This window comes from Arachis duranensis, chromosome 4 (genome assembly GCF_000817695.3).
Source record: "Arachis duranensis cultivar V14167 chromosome 4, aradu.V14167.gnm2.J7QH, whole genome shotgun sequence".
Lineage (NCBI taxonomy): Eukaryota > Viridiplantae > Streptophyta > Magnoliopsida > Fabales > Fabaceae > Arachis > Arachis duranensis.
In genome coordinates this window covers 121,647,963-121,660,607 of record NC_029775.3, presented here as the reverse complement: position 1 = coordinate 121,660,607, position 12,645 = coordinate 121,647,963, and the positions used below count along the sequence as shown (strand labels likewise).

Here is a 12,645-nt window from a genome sequence, read left to right as displayed (position 1 = left end):
TTAAGGATTTTTTTTTTTTTTGTTAATTTGATTGAATAGCCTCCAATTCTAGGGATTACATCACAAATTTACTCACACTACACACTCACATACCGAACACTTAAGGGTTCTTATCTACTACTTGATTTTCACAAGTTTCGAATTCGGATACAACACATTAAGAGGCACATAATTTGTCACTCAAACTAAAGTCTCAACTACTTTTTCACCTAAATTTAAAAGGAGTTTTCTTTTTTTTTTTCCTTGATATGAGACGGGCCAAAGGCCCAAAACACAAAAAGACTAAACAGTAATTGTGGGAAGTTGGCCTTCCTGAAGATGTGGCTGACATAGTGACGGTTATGTTAGTTATATTGGTTTATAGCCGTTAGGTAGTTATAGTTACTACTATAAATAGTAATCTGGTTTAGTGTAAGCATTATGTAAGTAGCATACATTCACACATTCAGTAAAGCAATCTTCTCTTTTCTCAGCCTCTTTCTCTGCTTCGCTAACCTCAATACTTCTATTCAGGCTCCATACCAATGTCTTAAATTTCTTTTCGTTGCTATATCATAGTGATTCTCAGTGTTAGCTAGATTCTCTGTATCAACAAAAAAAAAAAGTAATATGATTTGCCTATCAAAAAATGTTTTCTTATGTGGAAAACAACTAAAAAAAAAAGAAAAACAATTATTAATAATGACCATTCGACATGAATTATGAAACTTGAATTCTTGAATATTTTTTTCTTATGCAAAAAGTATTATAAAAAACATATAATTATTAATAACTATGAAAAACACATTTTAAATACTCTTTTTTTGTATACATACATGCTCTGTTTTATGAGAGCTAACTAAAACAGACTTTAGAATAACTAACACTCACTTCTCTAAGTAACATTATTCATATATCTAAGTATATTATACACTCTTACATTCTCCTCTCCTTTCTCCCTCACAAACTTAGGGTGCACTTCCACAATACTAAATTTGAGCCATAATACACGAAGCCATGTATAGATTTCTATCAATACACGCTTGGCTGCAATCCAATGTTTAGTACTTAGAATTATCATGAATTAGCTGAGCTTGTTGACTAAGAATGAAATATCTAGTATTTTGATTGGTTTAAAGATATTATTTTAGTAGAATGCTCGATTGCCTCAATGCCTATGAAAAAATTTTAACAGAAATGTAAAGTGTAATTATTTTGAAAAAGTATAGAGAAACAACTTTTAATCAGCCAATTTTAAACAACTGTAATTAATAATTAATAATTTTATATTTTTTAAAAAATAAAATTTAAATAATTACTAATTAATCACAATCAGAATATGAATAATGAATTTGTGTGTGAATTTGGTAAATAGTGAAGGATCTAATTTAGTGCGTGCAATTGAATCCAAAATTTTTTAAAGCACTAGTGATGGTCATATATTAAACACAATGTCATGCAATGTGCCATTCCAACGTAAAAATAATGACGATAGTTGTGATTTGAGAATATTCTGAATCTGGCAGAATATAATACACCAAATTGCACCGAATTCCAAGCTTTTCATCCACATGTTTAGAACAAATTTAGCAAAACTATATATATAACAAGCAATTCCAATTCCAGAGTTATTTTTCTTTCATTCATTTTTTTTCCTTCACAATTCATTGCCCTTCTTATATTTTTGTTATTATTCTTAAAAATATTATATATAAACAAAATTTATACTTTTCTATCTATATATATAATCATGTTTTTAATTTGTAAACAACATATTTGTCATAGACAACTATAATACATACTTTTTGGTTTTTTTTTTTGTATGATTATTTCTTATTTATATATCAATTAATTCAACAATATTTTTGGAGATAGTGTATTAAGTCATATTTAGGAAGAAGAATAGAAGATTAAAAAGAAAGAAACCTGAAAAAATAAGGGAAGAAAAAAATGAATTCCTTCTTAAATGAGATATTATATATAACTATATATGTTTTGTACAACAACAATGCTAAGAACCAACTTTATATAAGCCACGGATGTTTTTTTTTATAAATTGGATAGTTTTGGATATGATTTCTATATTTTATGTATTACGCATTAATAAAACATAATTAATTATATGGAATCAACTAATGAATTATCAAAGCATCTGTTCCGTGATTCTCTTCTATCACTAGCGTATCTTCTCTCATGTTTTAAACGTGGTCAACAATAATTTAAAAAATAAATTAAATTATAAATTAATAAAACTAATTATAATTAATTATGTTATTCCATTTTTGGCTGATTATTAATTGGTTCCATATACTTTTCCTTTGCACAAATTAAATCTAAATTTCACGAAACAGAAGTATTCCAATATCAGAACGAGTGAACGACACTTACCGCTGCAAAGATAAGCCAACATCCATATAAAGTACCTTGTGTGAATATTCTAAAATTACAATGAATTTCTAAAACTCTCTTCGTCCCTTAATGAAACAAAATTAAACTATACCGAACCATGTAAATTATTCCTTTAAATATGTATGTGTTCCTTTAAATATATATGTATTCCCTTAAATCACTTCGATAAAGACGTCTAAAAATATTTTTTAATAATTAAAATTTAACACATATAATTGATTAAATAATATTATTTTTTGTCAAAATTAGGCTAGATAAATTAATTTGGTCAAAAAATAGTGAATAAAATTTTATATCGGTCTAAATATTATTTTTTATAAAAAATAACTACAATACCCTTATTATAAAAAATGATTAAAATACTCTTATTATATATATTAATTTTAAAAATTCTAAATTCCAGCCTTTTTCTTCTCTATTCTCATTTAAATTTTAATTATTAAAAAATATCTTAAAAAAATATTCTTAACATCTTTATCTAACTGATCTATATCAGAATGTATGTGTATGAATTAGATTACTGTTAAAATTTATTAATAAGGAGTCTAATCTCTAAAAGAAAATAAATAGAAAAGGCATATATACATTGATATAGTGGTCCCAATGAGTTGTAGATGGATCGGTTCTGTGGAACAATAATATTATTGTGGTCTTGCAAAGATATTTGTCGTGTTGGGGTGTAGATAGAGAATAGAGATCAATTTCCATGTGAAAGTACTTTAGTCTTATTAGGCAGTGTTTGGATCTACTTGTATTTAGGACACAAAAAGATCGCGATCGAGTATATAAATTTATTGAAGAAAGAACAGATACTTTTGTGTTTCACCCTCAGAATTTTAATTTAGTGGCACTATACTTTTGTTGCGATGAAGACATGCAGGTGCAATTGTTGTTATGAGAATATGCTGTATAGTTGACTTTTTGAAATCAGGGTGCACACTATACACATACACAACTAATATATATACCATTCAATAAGCATTGGTGGGAGCCTACGAAACAAGGATATTTTGCGGAGTTCATGTATTTGTATGCAAAACACATTTTAAATACGTTATTCACTGACACTCGTCTGACATATATGTCTGTTGTGTCTAACTGTGTTTTAATAAAAGATAAAAAAATTTTCACCGAACACGTTTGAATACACCTAAATACCATCACGTATCAGCGTGTCTAATCTTATTCTTAATATATATTCTTAAAATAAATTTAGATATAGTATATATTATTATTTATTAAAACAAATATTTTAAATATTTCATATAATTAAAATAAGACATTAAAAATAATTAAAAATTTTAATTTATATTTTAATATCAATAAATATCAAAATATCGTTACGATTTATCTAAAAAATACTTTATATTTTATATGTATGCGTGTTCTAATGTTATGTAAAATTTTAAAATTCGCGTGTCGACGTATTCCGTATCGTATCGTGTCTCGTATCCGTGTCGGTGTCCGTGCATCGTAGGTGGGAGCTGAATTCTTTATTTTTTAAAATAATCGAGCTTAAAGTTGTGGCGAATTCTAAGATAGAGTTGCAATATTTTACCGTTCATGTCTGTAAACCAATTTTTTCAATAAATTCCAACCAATGTTTGGCCAGTATTAAGTCTCAACACTTTGTTGTACTTGGAATTTTTTTAGATTTGTGTATATATAAAAGTATAAAAATATTAATACTAATTAACTAATTGATAATAAAAAAGATAAAATTTGCTTGTCTTGTAGTACTACTATTTATTGTAATTTATTTGGCCTATAATACACCTTTGCATATGTGTTATATTATAGTACAATATCACCGTCTTTCATGGAATAGATTTCACACTAATTTGAAAGTATAAAATATTCTAAAATAAAATTTTAAAAAATAAAAATAGGACATCATATACATTAAATTAATTAGATAATAAAGATTAATTATTGTTGAATTTAAAAAACTAATATTTGATTAAAGTGATGAACAAATATTATTAAAGGATTATTAATTGTTTATATAATTATGTTGTATTTGTGTGCAAGAAAATAATTCAATAAATATGGCACAAGAAACAAATATCAAGTCCACACAAATACAAATCTTGGTCCATTATAAATAAATCAAGTGCTATAACAAGTCTCTAAATCAAATAAAAGAAAAGAAAGAAAGATAGCCTAAATCATCCAAAGTCTATTCCGCGATCACAGAGTCAAAGCCACACTTTTCACTAAGTTATTATTCAGAAATTTGAACTCCAAATTTATTTTAATTAATTTTTTTAAAGCTTCCACCAAAAGCCAAACTCTCTCTTTTCTCTCCTCTTTCTCGGTCACGTCACTCAACTAAGAAGAAAGAAGGAAATAAAAACTGCAAAAACTAGGTTACGGAGAAAAATAAAAAGATTGTTTTTAAATCTAAACAAAGAAAAATGGCTACAACCAAGAAACTATTTTCATTTGGTCTGAGAACGTCAAAAGACTTCTTTCTCGAGTTGGGCTACACCAAGAAACTATGAAAAAATCTAGCAAGCTTGAAGCACAATTAGGGTTGGCAATAAGTAGGATAGAGTAGGGTTTGGACTCTATTCTAACCTTACCCACGAGTTGAAAACTTTTTTAAAATTCTATTCTACCCTACCTGCGGATTGAGAATTTCTCAACCCTAACCCTACCCGCACCCTAAAGTTCTAAACTCTACCCTACCTGACCCTACCCGTAGAAAAATAAAAAATTTTTAAACAAATATAAAATTCAACAATTCCAAATTTCATACATATTAATAAAATAGAAAATAAAAACTAAATTCAAATTAAAATTAAAAATAATAAAATCATAAAAAAATCTAACATAAAATTATAAATAATATGATCATCAATTAGTTTAGTGGTTATTTCAAGTTTTTATAAGAGAAAGATTGTGGGTTCAACACTGACTTTCTTCACTACATACATAACTTTTACATATATATTATATAATATATTAGGGGTGCGGGTAGGGTAGGGTATGGTATACCCTGAACCCGTACCCTATCCTACCCGCAGGTGAACTCGCACCGCACCCTATCCTACCCACAGTGGGTAGGGTAGACAACCCTACCCGAACGGGTTGGTCCGGGTTGAGTACCTGCGAGTAAGGTATAGATTGCCAGCTCTTAGCACAATTCAAGCAACCATGGTAAAAATCAAGTCAAACATGGTCAGAAGCTCATCAAGACTCAGAAATAAAATTTGGGACCAAAGTTAAGTTCAACGGACAAGATCAATGGAGTTTGAAGAAAAAGGATGAAAGAGAAGGTAAGTTGCATGTCTTAGATTCGCTCTTCTCTCTTTCCTCTGACCAAGCTACTGCAAGATCTGATGAATTGGAGAAAAAGACAGCATATGATTTGAACTTGATTTAACCTTGGAAGCTTCACTTTTCTATAATAAGAGTGAACAGCCAAGAGTTGAAGGTAAGAGAAAAAAAAGAGCACTGAGTTCAGTTCTCACAGCTACCTAAACTGTTCTCAGTTCTTCTCTTTCATGATTTACATGTTGTATTTCTTTTTTTCAATTTAGTCTGTCTGAGTCTCGTTGAAAAAGACAAATATGGTGAGGTTTGTAAGAAAAAACCAATGAAAAGTAAGATGCAGTAAGTTAAATTTGGAGAAAAAGTTATAAGATGTCTCAAATTTTCTTTGTACATCTTTTTGTTTTATGTCATGATCCTGTGAAAATTTTTTTGTAAGTTAAGTTAACACTTGGCTGTTGAAAATTAGGTTGAGTCCTAATCCTATTACTATTATTATTATTTTTATGTAAATCAATGAAAAAAAATGAATTGATTGCACAGTATTTATGTACTCTTTCGTAATTTTAAAATTTAAATTAAATATAAAAAGTCTAAATAGATAAGAATATAAAACTAAATATTAAAACCAATTTTTTTTTTCAAAATCCATTAAAAGTCATCATTCAATTCGTTATTTAAAAAGTAAATTCTAATATTAACCTTAAAAAAATATAAGATAGAGCTCAAACTTATATTTGACACAAATCACCTCTGCCTTGTTTTTTTTAGCATTACACAACACACATTCGTTCACACACACTATTACTACTAATATGGATTTTATATTTCTCATTGAGAATTTGATTCTAGGTACAGTTCCTAGTGAGGCAGATAATGCTGCCATTGATCCAAGGACTTTATCAGCCTTGTTTTTTTTTTATTGGTCAGTAGATTGGACAACTTCCAATCTTAACTACTCCAATAGATTGGACAACTCCTAATATTAGGTACATAATACACTCACACATTCTTCACACATTTATCAGTGCCTTGTTTAATTCAATAACTTATAACTAGTACAACTTTCAGACCCTTTTGAGTATTATTATTATATAGTTATGGGTCATAATAACGATAAAGAAAATAATAGTAGTTTTGTTATTTTTGTTGAAGGATAGAGGCCGAATTTTGGTGATGGGTTTAGGTTTTAAACGAGTAGTGTTTTAGAACTTATGAATAAAAAAGCCCATTTTGGTAAATTAAGGGTGGGTGGGCCTAAGCCCATTTTTGGGTTGATAAGCTTGAAGAAAGCTAAATGATGATTCTCCTTCCACCCCAACCGCTCTCCCGCTGGCAATTGAAGTAGAGAGCAGCAACAGGAGATCCAAGATTGTACACTTGTGCGAAGTCACGAGTGTTGAAGTTGTTACGCCATCTTGGAGGGTGTATCACTTCTTGCCTCCTCATTTGTTTGAACAACACAAACACCATTCTATGTATTCCTGCTATTGGTCTTGGACTTTCGTATCCAACTATCTCTTGTCCTGCATTTGTTACCTTTCACTTAGTTAAATTTTGGTTTATTTAATAATCACATTATTCTACATAATATGATATATTAATTGATTGACTGCTTACCGAAGCTCGTTCCTGTCGTCCCTGGGATATTCATTACCAACCTAAACCATGGTTTAAGATCGAAGCAAAACTCATCAGTGATATATAGAGATATTTTTAAGTTATTAATTAGGATATGATACATAGTTAGAGAACGTATTATTATGGGATACATGTTGATTGCATTGTCATGACTTCAAAACATATGTCATGCTACAATGAGTAATGTGTGTATTATATTCTTAGATAATCTTAGGACCAGATTGGGAAGTTTCAAAAATTATTTTTTTGAGTTTTTAATTTATAAAAAATAGTAGTATTAATTAAGGTATTTAAATTTAAACCAATTTAAATTAAATTGTTTATCCAATCCAATTTAAATCGAAAATCATTGATTGAATTCTATTTTTGTAAATGATCGGATCGAATTTTAGATCTACTCTTTATAACTGATCCAATCTAATCTAAACCGCATAATGTGCTATAATATTATTATTTTATTATTATATTTAAAATTATACTTATAGCATGTTCAATTTGTTATATATTTTTATATTATATATGTATTATTATTATTTAATAAATATTTTATGTTTAATATGTTATTTATTTATTTATTTTAACTAACCTATAATTTTATTTCTATTGTTATATTTTTCGTTGGCTTTTTAAAATATTATTGAGACTTATTATGTCATTGTTGATTATTTAAAAAGTGATGTTGAGACTTGTTATATATATTTAATTTTTTTAATTTACAAAATCGCAAATCCAATCTAATCAAAACCGTTTGAAATTAGATCGGATCGGATTATTTAAGAAAAAAAATCATCTAATCCAAACCGCATCACGAACACCCATAAACTATTAATATCTAATACAATTTTCGAAATTAAACTATAGCTTTCTAAGAAGTTATTTAAGTATTTATAGAAAAATTAAAAAAATTTTATTTCACTCATAATAAAAAAAATTTTATCACATTTTTTTTAAAGATAAGCACTTTTAAAACTTAAAAAATTAAATACAAAATAATTTATTTATAAGTTATTTTTAATATAAGTATTTATTGTTTAAACTATTTTTAAAAAAAATTTAATTAAACTGTTTATCTATCTAGCTTACAAGCCTTGCATATATTACTTCTGTTTCCATTACCAGGAAACTTTTTTCACATGTTAATAAAGTCTAAAATCGTTAAGAAATTGTAAATTATTTTAAGGTATATGCAGTATAAAGTGATGAGATTAGTTCATTTTTAATTTTAATATAAATTTTGAATTTTCATGTTACTGGCTAAAAGAATTTTGAATTTTCTAAAATTTGTACTCTCAATTTGAGATTTTTTTTCTTTTTATTTTAAAATTCAAACATTTTTTAATAATATTACTTAAATGGAATATCAATTAATAATATTTTTAAATTTTTTAAATAGTAGAGACTTCCTATTTAAAGCTAACAAATTTTATTATTACATTTTGGTGAAAACAATAAAATTTTTATTTTTTTTATCTCTATTTTCTTTATAAAATTAAAAAAAATACAAATACAAATAAAACGATTCCTTCAATTTAATAGGTTTTCAATTAAATATTAACTTCAGCTATATCATACATATATTGAATGTGACCATTTATTTTGGGTCATGTAAATTTTTTTATTATAATTAGACACTCTCGAAAATTCAAGTAAGATGTGAGTTACACTATTATATACAAGAAAAGCACAGTCAACATTACTACAGTTTTTAGGCTAACAAATTTTAAGTTTTTTATTAAAATAAAAAATTCATTATTTACTGATTTAAATGCAGATACATAATATATCATTTTGTGCATTTAGGTTAAAGAATACAAAAATAAAAAATTATATTAATACAAAATTTTTTTCTCATTTTCGCATACTCTTAATAAGAAAATATACTTTTTTATTTCTATATTTTTTAACTGTAAAAACATAACTAAATGCACAAAATAATATATTTTTGCATATGAATAATAAATTTTTTATTTAAATAAAAGACCCTCAAATTTTAACCATTTATAAGAAACTTAAGAAACAACTATATTACTTAGTACTGGGTACTCACACAATTCAGTCATGTAATGTGTAACAGACACAGATGGAGATACAGAACTATGGACTCACCAGTGCAAATACTCTCTCATATTTGGATGAGTAGGACTAGGTGCATCAGGGTCCACCATTATCTGTATCATAATATACAGATATAATTATTCATTATATGAAATTTTAAAATATACGGTAATAACAGAGAAAATACAAAGTAGTAAATTCTACGTACCAGAGTGTAAAAAGTTCTAAAATCATCACCACCAACGTCAACTCTTGGTTGGTTGATAATTTGGGATGGCTTCAACTCCAAACTATTAACAACTTCTGAGTTATTGTGATATACAATCCTCAGAGAAACACAACTTACAAAAGGATCAACAACATCTCCGATTACCCCTCCAACAGTAAGAGGATCCATTATTGTTGTTCTAGGCATACAGCTATTTATGTTTAGTCAGTTTGTTTAACTGTCTATCGTCAAATTTTATTAGAACGTGAGAGGGCTTATCCCCTATTTATGCGTTTAGCTCCCTTCAGCGTGACTACTGAGTTAAAAAAAAAAGTCGATTAATATTAATTCAAATAAAGAATAAATATAAAAAAATATCGATCATCTATTAAATATTTAAAAAAACTAAATATTTCTTATTTAAAAAAAAACATATCTTAAAAAGTGTAAACTAAATATACTTGAGATATTTATGAATATCTTATGATTGATGTCTAAAATATATGTGCATATATACTTTGGTGAGTTCCTTAATTAGAATGATAATAAAATATTTCTAACTCAATATTATGAGCGATTTAATAATCAAAAGAAAGTACTAAAGTTTAGTAGTTCATTACTTGAACTATTCTATGCACCATAGCAATAATAATTGAGCCACATGATTTTTTTTATATTAATGGTTCGTGCATAAACTAAAACGAAAACAAATCAAGTCCTCCATCCATTTTAAAAACAAACAAACTCAAGGTATTTATTAATAATTTTGCTCTCCTTTACCTGTAACTAATTATAATTTATAAACGTTTGAGGAGTTAACAGTAACCTATTCAAATCAGTTTCATAAATAATAAGTTTTTTTTTAAAATTTATTAATATACAGCTGTACCAGACAATAATATGAGTCTAAGAAATAATGTATAATAAATAGCATATAAAGTAACTTTTGAAATCTTTACTTTTTTGTAAAGCAATATATTCTTTTCTCTTAACAACTTTATTTTTATTTTTTGTGTGAATAGGTAGTCATTCATTAAAAGAATACAATATTGAGTATTTTAGTTGTGTTTTTATTGTGTTTTTTTTATTCTAGTTATTATATCGAGTATTTTAATAAGTGTTAATGATTTATTTTAATAATTTATATTTTATACATATAATATATAAATATGTAATAAGAATTTTATTTATAAAAAAATAATATTTACTAAATTAAATTTTATAAAAATAATTTTATTTAGTAGTTGTTCGCATATTATTGTCTAATAAAAAAAATACATAGTTGATTAATATTGACTGGGATTGTAGAAAATATTCTACCAGATATAGTATATATTATATATCTATTCTTTCCAAAAAGGAAGAAACATCCAAATTTCTTAGCTTGTTTTGTCTCAGTCACGAATTGAATTTGCAATTACAACGTGCAAAGAGAATGCAAGTCTTAATTTAATTCATTATTCTAGTCTTTATCATCAAATGCTTTAATCTTTTGTAATTTTTAGCTATTTTCTTTTAATAGTATTTTCTGTTGTGTTATCATTGTTTAAAAATTTTGTTTAATTCTTTCACTTTTAATAAAACAACATTAACAATCGAGTTACTTATCAATTTATTACTCAAAAAATTTAAGTATTGACAAAAAGATTTTTGCAAAATATTTTTGATAAAATTGTCTCTAAATAATTTTAAAATATGACAGAAATAACCAATAAATATAATGTTTTTTATAATTGATAAAAAAATTTTGTATTTAACGAATAGCTTATTCATTTTATCTAAATTTTTGTAATAATATTTGAATAAATATTTAAAAAATACACACAAAAATTTAAAACAAAATTTGATCTTTATATTTTTTAAAAAATATATAGTCATTCAAAATATTTTTTTTAAATTACTTAATATAAAATTATCAAATTTTAAGAATAAAAATATTTTATTTTTCTAATAAGAATTAGAAAAATTTGAATGAAAATTTGTTCTTTGAAGTCTTTTATTTAAATATATATTTAATATCTAGTTTTTTCTGTCGTGTTTTTAAATCTTTCAAAAATTTATTTGTTGTTAGCCTTCTTAAAGTTGTTTTTGTTAGCAACATAAACTTTCGGATACCATTTTAATAGTTTATTCTCAATAATAAATATTTTTTTTTGGTGTCTTACAATAAATATTTTAAAGATATTAATTAAGGATATTATAAATAATTTTTTGATTGAAAATACAAATTAAATATTAATTTTTTTAACTTTTTTATGTGTTGAAAAAACATTTTTTATTTAACTTTTTTATGCTCGATTTTAAGAGATTGAAGAGTGTTAGGAGCATTAATTTTTGTAATTTGTAGTCATCAACTAGTCATTAATGATATTTTTAATGGTGTGAGATTTCATTCAACGGTGTAGGATTACTCACTTTTCTTTTGCTAATTACATGCTGGCCATAATTTAATAAAGTTGCTGTTCGTCTAGATTTTTCCTAAGAGATTTGTTTACTATATCTTTATGTTTTGTCAAAATAACGATGCAATATATTTAAGGTGAATGTTATGGTGCCTTTCACTTTTTACCTAAGTTACTAAAAAAGGTAAATAAATAATATTTAATAAATTTTACATGATTTACTTTTATTTTAAACGTTTTATTTTTTACTTTAAAAAAAAGTTAGATAATTTAGACACTATAACATAAGTACCATAAAACTCATCTATATTTAATAATCCTTTAATAATTAAATATCATGGTCAGAACCTCTTCCAAATTGATGTAATCAGACAATATTCTTTTTCTATTTTTTTAGTAAATATGTATTACATCACAATCTGTCAATGATAAGAACGAGAAGTTATTCTCGGTTATTTCTTTTGCTTCCATTCGTTGAGAATAAAAGAAGGATTCTTTCTGGTCCAGTTTAAATTTTTTTGGCATGGAATCTAGATTGTTTGACAATAACCTTTTGGGAAAGAAAAGGAAAAACAAAAGTAGTAATTTTTTCTTTTATAGTCTTACACTTCAGTATTACGCTCACAACAAATGTTAATCTATTATATATAATTAAAATTAAGTTTTTCAATCAAT

At 25.8% G+C, this 12,645-nt stretch overlaps 1 protein-coding gene across 1 annotated transcript; it reads right to left on the bottom strand.

The window, feature by feature from the left end:
* Positions 1–6,832: 6,832 nt before the first annotated feature.
* Positions 6,833–9,775, bottom strand: LOC107486833 (protein TWIN SISTER of FT-like). The gene is made up of 4 exons (XM_021141375.2): positions 9,569–9,775; positions 9,412–9,473; positions 7,285–7,325; positions 6,833–7,190 (listed from the first exon to the last, which is right to left on the bottom strand). The coding sequence occupies exons 1-4, from the start codon at positions 9,773–9,775 to the stop codon at positions 6,958–6,960; spliced, it is 543 nt and encodes a 180-aa protein (XP_020997034.1). The 3' UTR covers positions 6,833–6,957.
* Between the last annotated feature and the right edge of the window lie 2,870 nt (positions 9,776–12,645).